The sequence below is a fragment of the Hemibagrus wyckioides genome, linkage group LG04 (assembly GCF_019097595.1).
Source record: "Hemibagrus wyckioides isolate EC202008001 linkage group LG04, SWU_Hwy_1.0, whole genome shotgun sequence".
NCBI classification, from domain to species: domain Eukaryota; kingdom Metazoa; phylum Chordata; class Actinopteri; order Siluriformes; family Bagridae; genus Hemibagrus; species Hemibagrus wyckioides.
Window position 1 is genome coordinate 4,911,199 of NC_080713.1, and position 22,500 is coordinate 4,933,698.

General features: G+C 38.1%; 2 protein-coding genes across 11 annotated transcripts in view; one reads left to right on the forward strand and one right to left on the reverse strand.

Annotated features, from left to right (window-relative positions):
• Positions 1–6,652, forward strand: part of LOC131351736 (keratin-associated protein 5-1-like) — a 16,588-nt gene extending 9,936 nt beyond the window's left edge. The window contains exon 2 of the mRNA XM_058387247.1: positions 4,838–6,652. Coding sequence (XP_058243230.1) covers positions 5,414–6,505 — 1,092 coding nt within the window. The 5' untranslated portion in view covers positions 4,838–5,413 and the 3' untranslated portion in view covers positions 6,506–6,652. The remainder of the gene's footprint in view (positions 1–4,837) is intronic.
• A 9,798-nt stretch (positions 6,653–16,450) lies between these two features.
• The window catches only part of celf6 (CUGBP Elav-like family member 6), a 196,568-nt gene continuing 190,518 nt past the window's right edge, over positions 16,451–22,500 (reverse strand). For 6 of the 10 annotated variants that reach the window (XM_058387959.1, XM_058387956.1, XM_058387960.1 and 3 more), the window contains exon 13: positions 16,451–17,235. The gene's annotated coding sequence lies outside the window, so the exon portion shown is untranslated. Of the gene's footprint in view, positions 17,236–22,058; positions 22,144–22,500 lie in introns of all 10 variants that reach the window. The other 4 variants (XR_009204470.1, XR_009204469.1, XM_058387954.1 and 1 more) reach the window with 4 other exon arrangements.

The following is a 22,500-nucleotide window of genomic DNA, read 5'->3' on the forward strand; positions in this document are numbered from 1 at the left end:
GAAAAATGGGCATGATGGTTCTCTTCTGGCCGTTGGGTGGAGCATTACTGAGCGCCCTCACTCATTTCACTCCTGTGGTGAAGCAGTAAAAAGAACAAGACAGAGAGAGAGAGAGAGAGAGAGCGAGCGAGAGGGAAAGAGAGAGAGAGAAGGCCTTGCCTCGCACTTGCATCATCCAGCTCAGGGCGGTGTGTGACGGTGTGCCCTCTTTTTCTTTGTTCAAACTCCTCTATCCGCAATGGCAGGGCGAGATGAATGTGATGCTGTAGGGAGCATATTTAGCTGAAGATTCTGCGGTTTAAATTCCACAGGGTGGGAGGGATTTTAAAGCAGTTGGCACAGAATCTTCAAAAGCCAGCGTTGTTTGTTGTTGCCGAGGAAGAAAACAAAGTGAAATTTGCTGGGGAAAAAAGGGGGTACGTTAAGGAATTTCCCGTTTGTTCCCTAACAAGGATTAATTAAAAACATTTTTTTTTCGGCGTATGTAATTAGCAGCGGCTATTTATTTATTTATTTTATTATTATTTTTTTCGAGAATATGTCCCAGAGAACAGACTTACCCTATCCCTCCATTTCTAATTTGCTCTGTTTGTTACTTTCTCACTTTATTGTTTCTCTGGGATTGTTTGTGCCAAAATATGGAGAAGAATTGGGGGGGGGGGGTGATGGGTTAGGCAGAAATGAAATAATATAACAAAAGAAAAAAATCAGAATAAGAGAGGGAGGGATGGAGATCCATCCATCCCTCCCTCCCAGCCTCCCTCCATCTCTCTGTCCAACTGTCTGTCTGTCCGTCCAAATGTCTATCTATCTATCTATCTATCTATCTATCTATCTATCTATCTATCTATCTATCTATCTATCTATCTATCTATCTATCTATCTATCCGTCCGTCCATCCATCCCTCCTTCCCTTCCCCCAAACGTCCGTCTGTCTGTCTGTCTGTATGCGTGTCCATCCATCCATCCATCCATCCATCCACTTATCTATTTCTTATTGAGCTGCAACCTTTGATGTATAAAAAAGATCTCACGTTTCTCTATCTATCTATCTATCTATCTATCTATCTATCTATCTATCTATCTATCTATCTATCTATCTATCTATCTATCTATCTATCTATCTATCTATCTATCTATCCGTCCATCCGTCCATCCGTCCGTCCGTCCATCCATCCCTCCTTCCCTTCCCCCAAACGTCCGTCTGTCTGTCTGTCTGTATGCGTGTCCATCCATCCATCCATCCATCCATCCATCCATCCATCCACTTATCTATTTCTTATTGAGCTGCAACCTTTGATGTATAAAAAAGATCTCACGTTTCTCTATCTATCTATCTATCTATCTATCTATCTATCTATCTATCTATCTATCTATCTATCTATCTATCTATCTATCCATCCATCCATCCATCCATCCATCCATCCATCCATCCCTCCCTCCCTCCCTCCCTCCCTCCCTCCCTCCCTCAAACGTCCGTCTGTCTGTCTACCCGTCTGTATGCATATCCATCCATCCATCCATCCATCCACTTATCTATTTTTTATTGAGCTGCAACCTTTGATATATAAAACAGATCTCCCGTCATCCATCCCTCCTTCCCTTCCCCCAAACGTCCGTCTGTCTGTCTGTCTGTCTGTCTGTCTGTCTGTCCAGATCTCACGTTTCTCTCATGTTTCCTCTCTGTTCCTGACACTAGTCAGGTAAATAAGCTACGTTTTGCACCTTGCAACTTCTAATCCATTGAGAACAGCAGAATAATCAGAGTATAAAGAAAAACATACAGCTTTAAACCAATAGGAAATATGATTCTGTCGCTATAACATCACAAGACAACTGAAAAAAAGAGCTCTGGGGAAAAAAATACAGCCCTCTAAAGCACAACAGAACTCGAGCGTGGCTTTGGCATTGATGCTGCTCCTATCACTATTGTAAAGCAGTTTTCCTATTTCTTCAAGAAGATTTATGCGTCCACTTTCACTTAACAGTCACTTGACCACTGCCCCGAACGCCCGGATTGACAGCAAACCGTAATGATCTATTAACCGAGGGGTTAATCAGTTACCGATGCTCAGCCTCTCATCATTGACTGAGCACACAAAGGTTAGTTGAGTGTGAACACTTTGTCGGTGCATCTCCATGCAAAAGCTTGACAGTTTCCTTCTTGAGCATGCCACAGAACAGATGATCGGAATGGACAAAAGGTCAACCCGTGCGACGTCGACTGGTCTGCCCGCCGCTCCACAGAGGTCGTTATCCGCTATGATGACATCGCTCTCCAGCGACTCAGGTGTTCCTCACGCCGCCCGAATCATTGGCCCCATATTTCATTATTATACTTTTATCATCCTCTGCATCACAATGAGATGAGCGAGAGATTGAGGTATAAAAAGAGGGCAGTGCATCATCTCTCACTGTATGCACTTTTCATTTTGTATTTATGGAAACTATGCATCAGAAATCACATAAATTCAAAGGAAAAACATAGAGCCTTGTAAAATATTACTGAGCCGACCGGGAAGGGGGGAAAATAGGTTTTTTTATAAATAGGCTCCCCTGTTTCAAAATTGACAAACAACACAGGCTTTGGGAAGTGTGAATTTTACTTGTTTTATGTTGACGTGTTTACAAATACACTGTGAAGGGATTGCATTATTTTTTTTTTTAAAAATCGAAATTTATGATAAATCAAGCAAATACACATAGTTCAAACCTCAGTGTATGCAAACAGAGAAAAAAAAATATAACCAACCCAAATATAAGTCAGATATAATAATAAACACTTTACTGATATTATTAATCTATTTTTATCACTAATATATTTTTATTTTTAATATATACATTATCTCTACTATTACAACAACAATATACTGTACTTCTATACTTATATTAACTTCAATGAATCAATTTACAATAATGTATGTATTTGTGACATATTTGCAATGAAAAAATAACTAAACAAATAAAAATGTATACTTTATGCTGGACTTTTAGCTGCACTCAGAAGAGAGGAATATTATTTTAATAATAATAATAATAATAATAATAATAATAATAATAATAATAATAATAATTGTATTTTTTCTTTTTTGCCTTCTTCGATAATCTTTCAGAAAAGGAATGCTGTATATCTTTAGGTTATTGTCGTAATAGCTATATCATATGCATTAGTGGACTGTACTTGTCTCACCTACCAAATGACTATACAGGATGTAGGAACCTAATATGTATGTATTTTTATTAAATAGAAGAGAGAGTGCACTTTTAAACGGTGCTATTTGCACTTAGTTGATATTTGAGTTTCTGAACCCGCAGAAGCATCTCAGTTGTCTTATATAATGTTAAAGTAATAAATAAATAAATAAAGGATTCCATCCATTTTCTATACCCGTTTTATTCCTAATTAGGGTCACGGGGATCTGCTGGAGCCTATCCCAGCACACACTGGGCAAAAGGCAGGGGTACACCCTGGCCAGGTCACCAGTCCATCACAGGGCTACACATATAGACAGACATCCACTCACATGGGCAATTTAGAATTACCAATCAACCTAATGTACATGTTTTTGGGCCATGGAGAACATGCAAACTCCACACAGAAAGGCCCCTGCCTGTTCGAACCCGGGATTCAAACCCAAGACCTTTTTGCTGTGAAGCAACAGTGCTAACCACGAAGCCACCGTGCTGCCCCTACTTGGTTTGTAAAAATTAATGTTATCTAATAAAAACCAAACTGTTACTAAAGCAAATAAAGTCATGATAAAAGTATGCTAATAAAGTATATTAATACATATTTAAAGATGTTTGTTTGTGTTAATTAAATAAATAATTAAATAATATTTATTCATCCCATGAAAATAATAAATAAATAAATAAATAAATAAATAAATAAATAAATAAATAAATATTTTTTTTAAACACCCCATCATACTGCATGATATTTTGCTGCGTCACACTGACAGATGATTTCACACTTTTTAAATCGTTAGCCACTAGCCACAGCCAGTCAAAGTCTCGTTCGGAAACGTAAAGACCCCTGGTTTATTTAATATCTTTTGACTGACACGAGTAACTTGGTCTGTTTGGTGCTGTGCAAATACAGCAGTCTTTTTTAAGATAATTACTTGTCACACTGAATGTCCTACACGTCAGATCCTCTAATGATAAGCCTAATCCGCTAAATCTGAAAACTCAACAGAATAAGAAAGGAAGATGTAAGGATATACACAATTTGGTCATCGCCGTTACTGTATTTGTTAGCTTTCACACAATCCCATGCTCCCTTCCTAGCGGTGCTTTTAGATGAGCATCACAGCAGCCTCCTAGATTTTAATCCACACTTGCCATTAACTTTGTTGTCGCCTGGGTGTAGGTCTGAAAGGGTTAAAACGTATATCACCATGTTCTTCTCTATCTCCAGACTCAATCGAGACGGTTCTGCTCCTTTCCCGTGCCTCGGCTTCGTTATCTCCACACATTCCTTTATCCCCTCATCAGCCTTTCTTCTCAAACTTCCATCGATACGCGCCCTGCCCAAGATCCGCCACACCTGGGCTGTTGCCATGGCAACACGACCCCTGACAATAAGCAGCCCTGTATGACACTGAATTCTGCTCAACCCCTGATTGGATATTGATTACACTTTTGTGATACATAATAGGATCAAAAGGATTGAGAGGCTTTGCTTATGCCTGGGTCTCTTGGCTCCTGATTGCCATTTATTTATAAGCTCTTGCTATTCCGGAATCTGCATGTCAAGAAGGGAGTGGGATTGAGGGGGGGGGGGGGGGGAATAGGAATAAATAAATTAATAAATACTTTTGTTTTGCAATTTCAGAAATCAGGTGGTGAAGAAGAAGAAGAAGAAGAAGAAGAAGAAGAAGAAGAAGAAGAAGAAGAAGAAGAAGAAGAAGAAGAAGAAGAAGAAGAAGAAGAAGAAGATTGCTTGTGAAGAAGAAAGATATTGAGGTATTGGACAATAAATTTGTACAATTTATTATATATCTTTATCTACATGTTTTTTAATGGCTTCCTATGTCTTTACTCTTAGTCTGATCCCAGATCAGTGATACAAACAGCCATAGATCTGTTTATAATCATAATGTTAATAGTTGATGTCCAGTATATGATGACAGGAGAGTAAGATAACCATATGGATAAAGGTAAATGTCCACTAGGCACTGTCTTGATAACCCAACCGAATCTTATGGTCAGTGACTCTAGGTTTCTTCCCTATGTGCAGGTTTATATAAGGGAATACTGTACGAGTGTGCTGACGAAGTAAATATAAAGGGTCTCCTAAGAAAACTGAAGAATCTTACTTTATATTTATGGGGCTCATAGGCTTTACTTCACGCAGTTCTTTTAGTTCCTGTTTAGTGGTCACTCTCGCTCATAGAGGAGTGGACGTGGGATGAGACAGACTCACGTCAGAGTAGGAATTTCTGCACAAATAATGAAGATATGTCCATCTGCCTTTCAGTTTGTCTGTATTTCTGTATTTCTCTGTGTCTGTCTGTCTGCCTTTCTGTTTGTCTCTTTGTGTGTCTGTCTACCTTTCTGTATCGTTGTCTTTCTCTCTCTTTGTCTTTCTCTGTGTCTTCCGGTCTGCCTGACTGTCTTTCTCTCTGTCTGTCTTTCTCTTTCTCTCTCTGTGTGTCTTCCTGTCTGCCTTTCTGTCTGTCTGTCTTTCTCTCTGTCTCTATTTCTGTTTGTCTCTTTGTCTGTGTGCCTGTCTTTCTGTCTGTTTGTCTGTCTATCTTTCTGCCTGCCTTTCTGTTTCTCTGTCTGTATTTGTTTGTCTCTTTGTATGTGTGTGTCTCTTTCTGTATGTTTGGCATTCTGTTTGTCTGTCTGCCTGCCTTTCTGTCTGTCTTTCTACCTATCTGTGTGTGTGTCTTTCTGTCTGTCTTTCTGTTTGTCTCAGTATGTGTGTGTGTCTGTCTTTCTGTTTGTCTGTCTGTTGTACTGCCTATCTGTTTTTCTTTCTCTGTGTCTGTCCTTCTGGTTGTCTGTATGTGTGTCTTTCTGTCTGTCTGTCTTTCTTTCTCCTGGTCTGTCTTTCTGTTTGTCTCTATGCGTGTGGATCTCTTTCTGTTTGTCTGTCTTTTTCCCTGTCTGTCATTCTGTTTGTCTCTGTATGTGTGTGTCTGTCGTTCTGTCTTTCTGTATGTCCGTCTGGTTGTCTGTATGTGTGTCTTTCTGTCTGTCTTTCTTTCTCCCTGTCTGTCCTTCCGGTTGTCTATATGTGTGTGTCTGTCTTTCTGTTTGCTTCTATATGTGTGTCTGTCTTTCTGATTGTCTCTATATGTGTGTGTCTCTCTTTCTGCTTATCTGTCTGCCTGCCTGCCTGTCCTTCGGGTTGTCTATATGTGTGTGTGTCTGTCTTTTTGTTTGTTTCTATGTTTATGTGTGTCTGTCTCTCTGTTTGTTTGTCTTTCTGTCTGTCTGCCTTTCTGTCTGTCTGCCTTTCTGTCTGCCTGTCTTTCTGTCTGTCTGTCTGTAGAATATTGAATTTCATACTTCAGCCTTTCTCATTTCATTATCCAAACTTATCCTGAAATATTTGAAGTTTTGTAAATGCAGACCATGCCTTCAAATGATTTTATTTTGAGTGATTCAGAAACCGTAAGCCTGGAGGATACTCTGGAAACCTGGGCATTGGTGTAAAACAAACAAACAAACAAACAAACAAACAAAACAAAAACACTGTAATCCTTTTGCCAATAAATTACTATAAACTTTGCAGCTAATCTTTTTTGTATAATCTTTTTACAGATTCTATGATGCTATATCTCCTTCTTTTCCGCTCTGACTGAATCTTTAAAATTAACATGTGATCTTCAGCGGTGTCCGACTTTATTTCATCCCAAAAGTTTTTTTTAGTTCAGACTTCTTTTGGTGACATGCTGTTTTACTTTTATTTTTGGTTTCCCTTTCGACTAGCTGCTGATAGAGGTGCCAGTGGGATTTAGCTCTCGCTTTATCTCTACTTAAAGAGAGCTTTAGTCCTTTAGCCTGTCCGGCTCCCTCGCCTCCTCATCTGTACACTCTGCCCAAACAGATTAGCCTTCCAAGCTTCAACTTTCATGCTAAATCCTCCGTCAACACCATCGTCACTTCGTAGATCGTTAGCTACCTCCTCTACTTCTGGACTGTGACATTGAGTCAGTGGAAAGTGGTGAATGATAAAAGAAGGTCTTATGTTTTTCAGTAAAACTTTTTCCCATATTTTTGATAATGGACCCAATGCGCTGTCCTCCTGTGACCCTGGCGTGACAGATAACCGCTAAGTTCTCTCAGGAATAACAAAACTACAGCATCAACCAACAAAATAGCTAGCAGATCACAATTATTTTAAGATAAACATGTGTCATATGTTTCAGCATGGAGTTTTGCTTTATTTCTAGACAGCCTGTGGGTGCAAAAACTTCCACACGATGGAACCAAAGGTGGAACCGAAGGTGTTTCAGCCATGGAGTCTGTCATTAACGATAGCTGAAGACTGATTGGTTACATGCTCTCACACTGACTGTTCATTCAATATGCCTTGGATTTGCTCTTAAATGTGTCCTGTGGGAACTTATATATATTTTTTTCTTCTAACACGTACATGCCGGAACTGATATTTAATCTCCTTTTAAATTCTTCATTTATATTCCTTTCACATGTTGTCAGGGACCTGAGGGACAGGGAAGACATTCTTCCATTTGAGTCCAATTTCCTCCCACTGACCTTTCCCCTCAAAGCAAACACTACATTGTTTCTTCTGCTTTAACACACTGGGTATCATGGTTGCGCTTGGAGTGTGTGGCCCACAGGCGATGACATGAATCAACTGGAGGGAAGCGCGAGACCCAGAACAATGTTATTGCTTTTCTGGGAAACTAGAAGCCCACCGTATCTGTGTGCATTGCATTCTGAATTCTATATGCATTCATGTATAGTGCACATGATGTTTATATGAATTTAAGCGTGCATTTGTACAGTCAGACTTTATTACTTTTACAAATGCGTACGTTTTTCAGGAATAAAATGGAATAAACATGTATAAAAATATTCTAATGCACTTAATTGTTGTTCTCCAAACAAAATCTAATGTTTTCTAACTGTTGCTGTTGCTGGAAAAAGCAGTGTGTGTATGTGTGTGTGTGAGAGAGAGAGAGAGAGATGCAGAGAGATACAGAGACAGAGAGAGAGAGAGAGAGAGAGAGAGCGAGCAAGATTGAATGTCCCCACGAAGGTCTAAATATCTTTTATTTTGTGGGGACATTTGGCTGAGCCCCATGAGGAAAACCACTATTTCAAAGTCTTCAATAAAATAAAAAATAATAAAATAAAACAAAATAAAAGAAGGAAAAAAAGATTTGATTTTTGTTACAAATAAAACAATAAATAAAACTTACAAATTAAAATAATAATAATAAAAAACCTAGATTTTGTTTTAAGTTTAGACGTGGCATTAGTAATTATGCCAGTGGAAGGGAACACCTTATTATGATATGTGTGTGTGTGTGTGTGTGTGTGTGTGTGTGTGTGTGTATGTATGTGTGTGTGTGTGGTGTGTGTGTGTGTGTGTGGTGTGTGTGTGTGTGTCTTAAAAGCATGTTTTGATTTCCTACTGGATCAAAGATCAAAAGATTGAAATATCTGACAGTTTTGAATTTGTGAGAACATCTGGCTGATCCCCATGAGGAAAACGGCTATTAGGAATTCTTTTATTAAACAATTAATAAAATAATAATAAAATAATTAATAATAAATAAATGAGTACACTAAAAGGGACAAAAAACCTTTTTTTTAAAACCAGATTTAGATTCAGTGGCATATGGCATGAGTAATTATATCAGTGGTAAACGTGTGGCATGTGTGTGTGTGTGTGTGTGTGCATGTGTGCGTGTAATCATTGTTTTATTTCACTTTAATCAATTCACCCTTCAACCCCCTTCCCACTCCTCCTTCCATTCATTATGCATTATTCGCCCTTTCTAAACAATTTGCTACCAACCCTTTCGTCTAATTTGGTATTCAGATGTGCTTAACGTTATTATCTCAATTAATAAAATGACACATGCTAAACGCATCCTACGGATAACGTGAGTGACAAAAAAAAAAAAAAAAAATAAATAAAAAAAGCCACCACAAATTTTCACAGCCGTACAAACCGAAGGCCGTTCCTCCTCGAGCCGAGGCGACAGCTCTGACTAGTCGGGAGACAGCACCGGAGTCAAACAATCAGACGAAGGAGCCATGCTGGTCTACAGGACTGTGCTTTATTTTTAGCCTAAGCAGAGAATATAATGATCTAGAGCTACACGGTTCAGGAGCAATGAGGGAAAAAACAGCCCAGATGTAGAGGATGGGCTCGTGCCAATGCTATTTTACAGCTTTTGTATTAAAAACAAAAATGAATAAAATTGTTTTTTTGTTTTTTTTAAATCTAAAAATAAGATATTTCCAATAAATTTGAAAGAAAGAAAAATAAATAACACAAGCAGAATAAAACAAATCGAGACATGGATCGAGAAGCAGAGTGGTTCAGTTCTTCTGGAAAACACATTTTCTCCTCTGAGTCAATTTGGCATCTGTACTGTAATAATAAGTTATTTCTTGGTCCGTATAGTGGCACTGAAACACCAAGGGCCTCTGTAAAGCCCAAACACAGAGGCAACGATACAATACCAGGTATAGAGACTTGAACAGAGTGTGTAGGTAGCATCAGCGGGGGAAAAAATGTGCTGGGTTTAAGGCAAAACACCCCTCCTAGTTTGTTATCTACACAATTGACAAAAGTGAAAGTGTTTAGAGCAGCCGATCAAAAACCGCGCTCTCGGGCTACTGACATCTTAACTTCGCCCCGAATGTAAGATAAGTTCAAAGTCAAATATAAAGTTTACACATGTTTTTTTTTTTTTGTTTGTTTGTTTGTTTGTTTGTTTTTCTTCCTCCTGAATTTGATGAGATTAGATCAGAACAGCAGAACAGCACAGATTAAAGCAGAACAGACAACAGAGGTGATGGCGTGAATAGTAATGATTCCAGCCGGATAAAGATTTCAAGGCATTTTAAGATCGTGAAACAAAACTCCCGGACGTTCTTATATTATTTCACGGTTTCTGTTTTATCATACAATTTACATAATCTGTCCCAGATAAAAAAAGCAAAAAAAAAGAAAGAAAGAAAATATTTTAAATCTTGCAATGAATAATAATAATAATAATAATAATAATAATAATAATAATAATAATAATAATAATAATAATAATAACAACAATAATAATAATAATAATAATAATAATGATCCCATCCTGCTAAAAGATTTCAAGGCAAATATCTGATTTCAAATATTTGTTATAAAAATGATTCAGGAACATATTCAAAACTCATAAAACATATTCTCAGATATATGATTTGATGATCTCTCTCTCTCTCTCTCTCTCTCTCTCTCTCTCTCTCTCTGTCCTTAAACTCAGCTGGAATTAAAAAAAAAAAAAAGAACCCCTCTGTCACTTGGGGCTTCATAAAATATCACTTCAAACTGTGCCATCAAAAACGCAACAGAACAAATTTCACAAAATTTAGGTCATCCCAGATCAGACAGCATGGAGAAACGGAGAACATATAAAACTTGCAATAAATCAATCGATAAATAGAATTTTGCCACCATACATACAGTATAAAATTCATTTGAACATAAATAAAAATGTGTATAGTTTTCCCCTCTCAGCCTTGATGAAATATATAGATCTATTTATATATTTTCATTTGCTCGGAAATATTTCAGACCGGAATCTCTCGTGTGAGACTAGAAAGAAGAAACGGAATTGAAAAATATGCTATGTTGTATTTACACTTCCCAGGAAAGAGCAGGCTTGCGGAATAGACGAGGATATAAAGAGAGAGAGAATGCTATAGGGGTGAGACGAGGACGGTCGCTTCGGTCTCAGTCTCGATGCAGGTTATGACCAAACACCTGCGAATGCAGCCTGTGCCTGGTGTACATACACATACATATGTACATATCGTACACTATCGCTCTCTGGTCACGTTTTGCTACACACTGACACTGCATTTAACACCCTCATCTACTTTCCAACAGTTCACCTACTCCTATTCTTTTCACCTGATGCTTTCCATTTCCATTTCACGATCGAAAATATTATCGAATCTCCTTTGCTCTTGCTTTATTTCAGATATTAGAAATATCTTCGCTATTTATATATACTGTTAACAGACACATATCGTATACTTAGGGACACTCCTGACCGAATCCGATCATCTTTTGTTTACTTTTTTCATATTTACAAAGTTTTTTTTTTTTTTTTTACATGCTCTCATGTTATTGGCACAAACCAGCAGCTGTTTTACAGATGTTCATTCAGATGTCACTAATCTCTGAATATATCATGTACCTTATACGCTCAGTCTCTGTGTGTGATTTATATATTGCTGGCGTTTGCTTTTGATTAAAAAAAGAATAAAATACTAATTGATTGGGATGTGATAATATTTCATAAAGACGAAAAACTCCCGAGCTGCTCATTTAGACGAATACGGATTTTCGTTTTAATATTAAAACTAATCTGTACATTTTTCGTTCTCTGATCGTTTTTATTTCCAATCAAAGTATTTCCTTCCTGATCACCCAAAGTGTAGCTAGTCCTCCTACCTAAAAACGACCCTTTCTTAGCCAGCGTGTAAGATGTTTACAAGCGTCCGCAAGCCGTGACATCATATTACGTGATGCCCTGAGTACTAAAGTCGGACTTGCGGCACTTAAGTTGCAGCAGCTCCACCCACTTTCAGCCTGTCACCTCCATCACCTTTTTGTTCTGGTTTCCTTTTAAACAAGACCTCTCACGTTGAAACACGATGATGAAATCTCGTTCTCTCTCTTTTACCATTCTTCCTTTTTTTTTTCCCAAAACCAGCTATTAAATGAGAAACATTAATTCCCCCCCCCCTTCTGTCCAACAGGTTCCCTTAATTATCTCTTTACTTTCAGTCAATTACATTTCGCTTCCTTTCCTTGACAATCACCGCTATTTTAAGGAGAGCAGTAAAGCCTCAGGGGGGAATGGAGATGAGGAGGCTCTGTTTCTGGCAGGTCACCCCCTCCTCTGGTCGATTAACTCATCCCACATTCATCTCTGCAGCAACATGATTCTGCAAGAAGAATAAAAAAAAGGCCTAACGGCAAGCAAAACGACAACAATCTGTCTAACGGGGTTGAGGAGCCGACGGACGCGAGGCTTGGCTTTCTAATGAAATGGTTATTTAGATAATAGTCTACTAGCGGAATTTAGGCAAATATGGTACAAAAAAGAAACGTTGTTGTTTTTTTTTTTTTTTGTCCTACTCCTCCGAGTGTTAACGCGATAAAGCGGTCGTGTTGTAACGCCGTTCTTCGTTAGACGTTAAAAACCTTCTGCAGCAAAATACGTCTTAGCATTTAGCACGGGGAGTCTTGTCATCTCTGTACTTTTTTACGTGTGAAATGAAATAGAATAAAATAAACTGCAGGCAAAAAATAATAACATAATGAAGAACAATGCAGTCACCTGTAGCAAATTTTCCATTGTACCCGTAGCAGTAGCTTCTGTAAATACCTTTAGATATGTCTGAACTTCTTAAAAACCAATACCGATAAAAAGAAAAAGAGAAATGTGTGATTGATGTGTCTTTCTTTTACAGTGCATATATTTTTTTTTCTAGAGATGCATCAATACCACGTCAAATAGGAGTACAAGTTTTTTCTTACTCGGTAATTCATGTAACGAACACTGAAGTGAACACAGACGCAGCGTTTGTCCTAGCTTGGGTGCAGTTCGTTGAACTCATAATGCTGAGATTTATATCAGCACAAGATGTATATGAACAATATTGTTTCATTTCAACCAACCTGAGAGCACAGATTTACGCGTTGCCGCTTGACGACGTGAAAAGAAGTGCTCACTGAAACGCTAGCTTCTGTCCTACCTCCTTGCGACTAGCTTTGTCCTTGCGTTCTCTATTTATCATATTACTTGTATTGTAGTAGCTCTTTTGGATATTTTCACAGTGTTTTTACTTCGATTGTTACATCCAGATTGCTGTCCATCTGACCTTTAGCGTGGGAATGTAAACTAGAGCGATGTCACCAAGGAAGCCGATACGACTCTCGGTATTGATGCATCCCTGTTATTTCTATTTATACAATAAATAAAAGATCCAGTGACTTAAACTGTCTGTCCTGACAATTTTACGCAAGCTATAAGAAGCAAAGTAGGGCAGCATTTTGTGGCATTAAAGCAGCCTTTTATACTGTGCTTCACCAATATTCTTCCAGTGCTTAATAATACGTGTGCTTTCCAGATGTCCTACATTTACAGCCGCAACAAAATCCGAACAAACGGGTCGTTTTGTGAAATAAGAGTCCGGAGATAAAAAGGTAGAGGTGCTGAGATAACAATAATGATAAAGGGCAAATTTTAAAACAGTGCTGAAAAGAAAAGAAAAAGAAAAGCAGGAATCAGGCTTTGAGATTAAACAGTTTGGCACGTCATAAAATCTGCCACGAGATTCTTTCTCAGGAAAAGAACATTTTCCAAACAGCAAGAGATTTAAAGTCTTGGATATTAATGGATAAACTGGTGGAGGATGATTAACTGAGAAGGAATTTTTTTTGTGTGTATTTATGTGTATTATTAAGACAACGTTTTTTTTTCTAATACACTGGAATAAAACCACTGGCAGGTCGTGAGGTGATAACTAGTGCAAATTGTTCAGATTGGATGTAGTGGGGAGCAGATACAGCAGATCTTCGTGGCTGAATTGAAGAAGAAGAAGCATGTATGGTAACTGGCAGTAAAAGGAAATAATAAAATAAAAATAGTTTAAAACAAAAAAGTGTAAAAAATACATCATCTCCTAATCAGTTCTCGTCAGTTTTCCGGAGTAATCTAAACTTCTAGTCTGTAGAACATCTGACATCATGATATTTGTGCTACTTTTGTGAACCGGGTGTTTACAGTCTCATCATTTCTCATTTCTTTAGACACATCTGAACTAATAAGAATCTCTGGGGTTTAGAAATGGACAGGCTGGAGGTCACAGTTAAACAAAACTACACTAGGCTACGTACGCTGCGTCATGGCTTCATGCTATGGTGGAAAAGAAGCGTCAAGCCATAGCACAGCTTCGAGTTCCCTCGAAAGGGAACCTAATTTCTGCACTCAGTCCAGTGGGAAGCAGGCAGGAAGGACAAATTTCATTTGGCAAGGGGAGGCAGCAGATTTGAATTGCACAATTTTGGTCCTTCGCAAACTCCTAAAAAGGACTTAAAGGATTAAAAGCGAGGTCTGATATGCTGGCATTGAAGAAGAGGTCAGGTTTGTTTATTATTATTATTATTATTGATATTATTTATTTATTTATTTATTTTTTGACATCTATGATTCTCTGCCCTGCTCCACTAATCTGTGCAGACACTGTAAACCACCGAGCCTATCCATTAAAAATAAAAAAATACAATAAAAATAAAATAAATAATTATAAATGTGTCTTTCGGTATTTCAGAAGTGTTTTTTGTTTCTAAAGGTTACAAGCTAAATTGTTCCAAAACTGTTGGTAGTTTTTTACAACCAGATTCAAGAAAGAATTTCTGGATTTCTCTTAGGTGTTTTTTACGTGGAATAATTTCGTCGGGCGATATTCGTAACTTTCCGTAAATATTTTGGGGGGGGGGGTAAGATTGTTAAATGTCGAGTTTGAAAAACTGTTATGAAATTAAACAAAAAAATAAAATAAAATAAAATAAAATAAAATTAAAATAAAATAAAATAAAATAAAATAAAATAAAATAAAATAAAATAAAATAAAATAAAATAAAATAAAATAAAATAAAATAAAATTCAGTTGATTGGCAGCATTGCAGGTATATAGAAAATTGTGACTGTTGAAAGGAGTACAATCATGGACAAAAAGCCCCAGATATGTGATGATGTCTTTGAGCATGTTCTCTACATTACATTTTTCTTTTAAATAACTGACCTCCGAGTGCAATACAGGCTTGGGTAGACTGTCGTACGTTCTTTCCCAGGTTCGTTCTATCATTTATGATGGCATTAGAGAGAGCGTATGAATAGTGTTCCATTTACATCAGATTACAACAAAGCTTAATGGCATCTAAAAGCTTTCAGCTGCTAATGCTGTGAGTGCATTTGTTTTTTGTTGTTTTGTTTTTGTTTTGTTTTTTTCCCCATGAAAGTTCAGTGTATATATCCACAAAGCACTTAGTAAACTCCGGTGCTTCGGTAAGTTCTCAGTGGCTTCGGTAGACCTACGTATCTCTCCGTGTCTCTTCAGACCAGCATGGTGTCACTTCGAATGATTTTTTTATTTCTTACCTAGAAAAAAAAAAAGAAGAAGAAGAAGCCACTGCAGTTGTTATCTCTTCGGTTCGTTTGGCAGTTTCTGTAGCTATCGACTCCCACGTCGTCTTCGTCATACGTTCGTGATTTCACAAAGTCCGCTCTTAAAGGACCACGTCTCTCTTCCAACCCCTCTCTCTCTCACACACACACACACATACACACACACACACACACACACACACACCCTAACTGCAGTAGTAACTGTGAGATCAGTCTAGATAGCGTGCTCCCTGTCGTAATACAAAAAAGAGTAAAGAAAAGAAGAGAGTCCACATCATATCCAGTAGCTTGGTCTTTACAGTGGATTGTCGCTTGAACAAAAAGGCTTATGGGAAGCCTGCACCCTGTCAAGTACAGACTTTAGACACTCCTTGACGTTCGTTTTTTGTTTTTTTTCTCTCTTTCCGGTTTCCTTTTGACACAGTTAGACATAATAGCTGTCAGATGGCAGGGTGAAGAAATCGAGATGACTTGCTTTATCTTGTTCTTGTTCATTAAATGTGGCATGTTGAAGACACTGGGATGAGCGGTATAATCCATCCAATACATATTTTCTAGCGCGAGCGGCCGTTTAGACAGACAATGATATTTTTTATTTTATTTTTATTTTTTTCCCCGTTTGTTTGTTTTCATAGAGTTTCTTTCTTTTTTTTTGTATGGTTTTTTTTGTTTTCTTTTTTTTCATCACAAGTTCAAGTATTTTGTTTTTTTTTTTGTCATCGTTAAAAAAAAGAAAACAGCAAAAAGATTGGCAAATCTACTCTTAGAATCTACAATACATCTAATCTACGGGTCTGGTGCAAATAAACCACCACCAGAGCAAAGGGTCAGCCTTGGTTTGATTATTTCCTTCTCTCTCTCTTTTTTTTTTCATTGTTTTGTCTTATAATCAATACTTAATGGATACTGACTTAATTATTTCTTTTTACTACTACTATCTATAATCGTAATACTTGCAGCTACAAGGTAAGAGCCTTTTATATATATATATATATATATATATATATATATATATATATATATATATATATATATATATATATATATATGAGTCTATTTATATATTTATATACTTTTAAAAAGCATGTAGTCCTTTGGTCCCTATTTTCTAAGGAATGATGCATGTAAATAATCCTGGATTACCATTTTCTCTTCCATCTCTCCAGAGCTTTCCCTGGCACAGACTACAACACCTGTATAGGCACGAAAACCAAAATGGCAGCAGGCTGGTGTGTGTGTGTGTGTGTGTGCGTGTATGCGTGTCTGTGTGTGTGTGTGTGTATACGCATGTGTGAGCATCATATGGATTTACAAATAGAGATATCAGTATTAACCAGTATCCAAAATATGAAGTTTCTGCAGTGCATTTATGCATCAGCCTAAGTGCAAAGGGTTTGTGTCTGTAGTTTTGCGTGTGTGTGCGCGCGTGTGCGTGTGTGTGTGTATGTGAGATAGATACGTGTATTAGACTGCATGTGTGATTGTATATCTGTGTATGCATGCTTTGAGCATAATGTATCTATAAATATTTCTCCATCTTGTCTAAAAAACAGCAGCAAAAAAGTTGGTCTCTGCAAAAAATCGGCCTCCACAGGTTTTGCGATGCCAAAGCGAGTAAATAAAAAAAGGAAATATTTAGCCAAGAAAAAAAGGAAAAGAAAAAAATCCCTCCTCGTTTCTTCCTTCCACCCAGTCTCACATCTCCTTCGACGATTTTCCCACCCGAATCAAGGGACCACTCTTCTTTCGTGTGGCAGAGCGGAGAAGAAGTCTTTTGTACTTATACTGCACTTGTGAAAATAAGGTGTTGTCATCCTTCTTCCTGGGAGAAAGAGAGAGAGAAAGAGAAAACAGAAAAGGAAAGGCGGGGAAAAGGAAAGGGAAAGAAGAAAAACGTAAACTGTAACATTTTGCCTGTACGTACGTATATTTCTAAGTTTGTGCAAATCTGCCAGCGCTATATACACCAACATCTACAGCCAACACTGAAACACACTCACAACACAAAGTGAAGGATATCAGACAGTATATACAGTATGTTGTACTCGTATAAACCCAAGCCTAGACGAACGGGTTTGACTTTCAAGCTGTCTTTGTCACGTCGTTTCGAACGACTCGCGACTCTGTCTCTGTATCTAACACCAGTTAATCTACCATTATCTAAATGTAATGAAACAGACAGCGGGGCAAAAGGGGGAGAGACACACAACCAAACAGATGAACACGACGTGAAGACAGTGTGATGGGAGATGACTGAAGTTTAATTACACAAACAGATTACAGCCGGCTGACTTCCCATCCGAAGCAGTGCAGGGAATCTTAATAAAATAAAAAAAATAAAAATAAAACCTATACTGATAATAGATTTGATGTAAATAAAGTATATTTCTGTTTAGAGTATTTATACTGGATGATTGTTTTTCTTGACAGGATAAAAGACACAAGTAAGTGCCTATACTTTTATTCACGTCGCATTAATCTTTTAAATTTCACCTCCAGTGCTACCAGGCTTGTACAGTATGGCCGTGTTGATATGTGCCTGGCTTTTATGCCTGGTGTAGGGAATAAAAAATGCTGTTAAAGGACCGGGTAGAGAAAAATCTATCACACAGCCTTGCTAGGGTTACTTGGAGTTTTCATTCCAAAGTTATATTTTTTCCCCTAATTTTCGACTAATTTTAGCTTTTCAGTTTAATGCTGCTGTGAACATCAGGAATATTAGTTATAGCAGCTACATTTGTTCGCTGTTTGCTCTCTCTCTCTCTCTCTGTTAACAAGATCAAGCAGATGTCATGTTACAGCTAAACCATAAGCTCATCCAACCAGTTGTTTTCAAAACTTCCACATTCTTTGCTGTTAAAATAAGCTCCACTCTTCTGGGAAGGCTTTCCACTAGATGTTGGGATCGTAGCTGTGGAGGATTTGTGCTTTTTCAGCTACAAGATATGTCGTATAGCTCTGTGTTGTTTTATGAGCTCTATGTAGCTTATGGAGCTCTATGCTGTTTTATGTAGCATTATGTGCTGTGCCAGCTTTAGTCAATAGTCGAGTTAAGTCATCAAGGCAAGAAGCTTTTATTGTCATTTCGAACATATATCGCTGATGCAGTACATAGTGAAGGTGAAGGTGACGCTACATAAAACAACAAAGAGCTAAGGACTTGTTCCTCAAGACAACCACCATCGTCCCAGTGATATATGGTTGAAATGACAATAAAAGCTTCTTGACTTGACGAGCCTTAAAGTGAAGTACCCTTTATTTGTCACATATGCAACTGTGAAATTATTTCTTGGAATGTCCCATCTTTGAAGGGTTGGGGTCAGAGCACAGGGTCAGCCATGATGCAGCACCACAAGAGCAGGGAGGGTTGGAGGCCTTGTTCAAAGGTCCAATGGTGGCATCTTATTGGTGCTTGGGCTTGAACCCCGATCTTTTGCTCAACAACCGAGAGCCTTAACCATTTGAGCTACCACCGCTTTTGTGCGCCATTGCACATTATTGATGTCACTGATGTTATAAGAATGAGGAAGTCTGGGGTTCAGTCGACGTTCCAGTTCATGCTAAAGGTTTTCAGTGGGAGGGCTCTGTGCAGGACACTTGAGTTCTTCCACTCCAACCTTAACCTCTACACTATGTCTTCATGGAGTTCAGGGGCTTTGTGCACAGCTGCATTGTCACGCTGGAACAGGGTTCGAGCCTCTTAGTTGCAGGAAATTGTAATGCTTAAGACATTCTATACAGCTGTGTGCTTCCTGATTTGTGTAGTTTGAGGAAGGCTCAAATATGGCTTGGGTGTTGTCAAAGCTTGGGCCATATTAGGAGGAGGAATTAGGAGGAGCAGGATATTAATATATGGACAGAAATACTGTCAGTGTAGTTGCTAGAAATAGAAAAGCTGAGGTTTTGATCTTAATTCGTTTCTTATGAGCAGTATATCATATATTTACTAAAAGTTTACATTAAAATACATTCTGTTTTTGCCATCTTGTTATAAAACCCTAGGTTTTACAGTTTTAAACTCACGGTGGTAGGGCATCGCTGCCTCACAGCTCCAGGGATTTCCGGCTCAATCCTGAGCACATGCTCCAGGAGTTTTACATGTTCTATGTGGTTCTCTGGTGTCCTCCTCTAAAGAACATGTTGGATATGCTGGATTTCTCCGAGGTACGAACGAGCGCCGTGTATTTCTACCTCGTGCCTGGTTTTTCTGGTATGTTCTACATTTAATCGTAAAATTTCCTGTTCCTGATCAGGAAAATCCTGGATTAGAGAAGAATAAAGGATGACTAAATTGTAGAAAGAGATTGACAGGTGACAAATGAAAGAAAACAAACAGCGTGTCTCACTGGCATGGTTTGATCCGCAGCGGGTTTTCTATTATTCTTTTAATTCAATCATCAAAGTACATTTAATTAATGCGGTAGGATTTGTAATGCTAATTAAGTTTACTTTGATAAGATCTCTGAAGGGGCATATGAAGGAACTGCACCTCAGTGTATCTCGGTTTCTATTATAGAGAGAGAGAAAAAAAAAAAACAAACAACAAAAATAAAAGGCCTGGCTTGTACTCAAGACAGATAACTCACACCTCATCTCTTGGTTCTGCTCCTTTTCCTTTTTGGCATATACACATATGCTTGTTAAAAGTGTTAATAGTGTTTTGACTGAAGAAAGAAAGACGACTTGCGTGCGTTCTGACGGCGAGCTTGCGGAGAGGAACAGAAGCGGGGCATTGTGTTAGAAAGATCTGATTATAGACGCAATTCAAAGGCAGGAGGCTGGAGTGTAGAAACGAACAACAAGATACAGAGCTGCTTTAAAAATAGACACCCCCTGTTAGCGTTCTCAGCAGAGGGATGCATATATATACATACATATGCATATCTCTTAAAAAAATAAATAAAAAAAAACAGAGTTTTGAAAAATCAGACGTTTTTATTTTTTATTTACATTTTCACTTTGACTGTCGGTATGTTATATGAATGTTCAGATTTTATATTTTTATATATTCATATTTGTGCATTTTGTATCTTGTTACTGACTAAGCTGCTGTAACACAAGAATTTCCCTTCTGGGAACAATAAAGTTTATCTATCTATATACACTATATTGCCAAAAGTTTTGGGATGCCCCTCCAAATCATTGAATTAAGGTGTTGTTGGTCTTGGCCCCTTAGTTCCAGTGAAAGGAACTCTTAATGTTTCAAGACATTTTGGACAATTTCATGCTCCCAACTTTGGGGATGACCCCTTCCTGTTCCAACATGACTGCACACCAGTGACCAAAGCAAGGTCCATAAAGACATGGATGAGAGAGTTTGGTGTGGAGGAACTTGACTGTCCTGCACAGAGTCCTGACCTCAACCCCATAGAACACCTTTGGGATGAATTAGAGCGGAGACTGTGAGCCAGACCTTCTCGTCCAACATCAGTGCCTGACCTCACAAATGCACTTCTAGAGGAATGGTCAAAAATTCCCATAAACACACTCCTAAACCTCGTGGAAAGCCTTCCCAGAAGAGTTGAAGCTGTTATAGCTGCAAAGGGCGGGACAACTCCATAGTACATTCATGTGCATGGAAAGGCAGACGTCCCAAAACTTTTGCCAATATAGTCTATCTATCTATCTATCTATCTATCTATCTATCTATCTATCTATCTATCTATCTATCTATCTATCTATCTATCTATCTATCTATCTATCTATCTACTATTTCACATGGTCTATTGCTTTTTTTTTACCACTTATCCACACTATAGCTAATACAGTGCTAACGTTCTTTATTACTTTTAATGAAATTCTTCACACTGAATGTAACGTAATTCACACTAGGCTAAATTGAGCTAAAAACTGTAACAGAATAGGAAATGCTAGTTTTTTTTGTTTGTTTCTCAGTGTTTTGTGTGTGTATGTGTGTATATGTGTGTGTGTGATAAACTGAGTTGATGAAGTCGCCATGTGTGGGTCCATGGCAGCACCTGCAGCTCTGCAATCATTCTGTAATTGGTTAGCAAGCTCATAAATAAGTAAACAGGAAGCAATCCCCATGTTGGCCAAACAAAACAGTCACAGCGAAGCACTTCAAACGGAGATACAATGAAAACCGGCACAGAGAGGAAGAGGAGAGGAGACCGGCGTGAACATTTGCCTTTGCGTCACCACTGGGGGAAGAATAATTGGCAATACAAACATGGTGTCATGATGTAACAATCGCTCGCCGGGAGAATTAGCAATTAAAAAGTTCAGCTCCTTTATATAAGTACATAGAAGGGGAAAAAAAACAAACACAAACGAAAATATATATATAAAGAAAATTCACACAGTTCATGTTAAGCGAGATAAAGAGAAAAGAGCAAAATATCAACACATTCTCAAATTCACACGCAAAAGAACAAGAGCACAGCACTCACATTACAACAGCAAAAAGGTCACACCCCATCGAAACCAACCAATCAGCAGACACCAGCTACCAGCTACCGACAGCGCAAACAAAATACTGCACTCCATCAATACAAAAAAATCCAAAACATGGCCACAAGAGAAATAGAGAAAGAGAGTAAAAGATCAACAGCACGTCATGCCACTCGATCACAGTAGTACACATGACGTCATCCAAAAGAAAATGACACCGGAGTGGGAACTTACAGCCGTGGGAACTGTTTCCCCCTGACCGTAGACATGTAGCTAGTCAACAGGGCGGCCACCTCGAGCTACGTTTGGCCATGCCATGCTGGGATTCACGCCGGTTAGGGGCACAAGAAGAAAAACAAATCCATGGAATTTCTTTTCCTTTTACTTTGATATAGTTATGAGCATTTCCTATGAACTTTTCAAGCAGATTATTACATTGCTGGTAGAAATGAGACACATTATTATTTTATATTATTATTATTATTATTATTATTATTATTATTATTAGCAAGTTCAAACAAGGCAATATACATAACGTAAGACAGACTGTAATGAGTGAAGGGATGGAACAAATATGAACATTAAGAGACATTTTTGTAGACAGTGTGTTTTTTGAAAAGGAGAAAAGAAACAAAGACAGGGCAGAGTCGCACACTCCTGCTGACAACACACACAC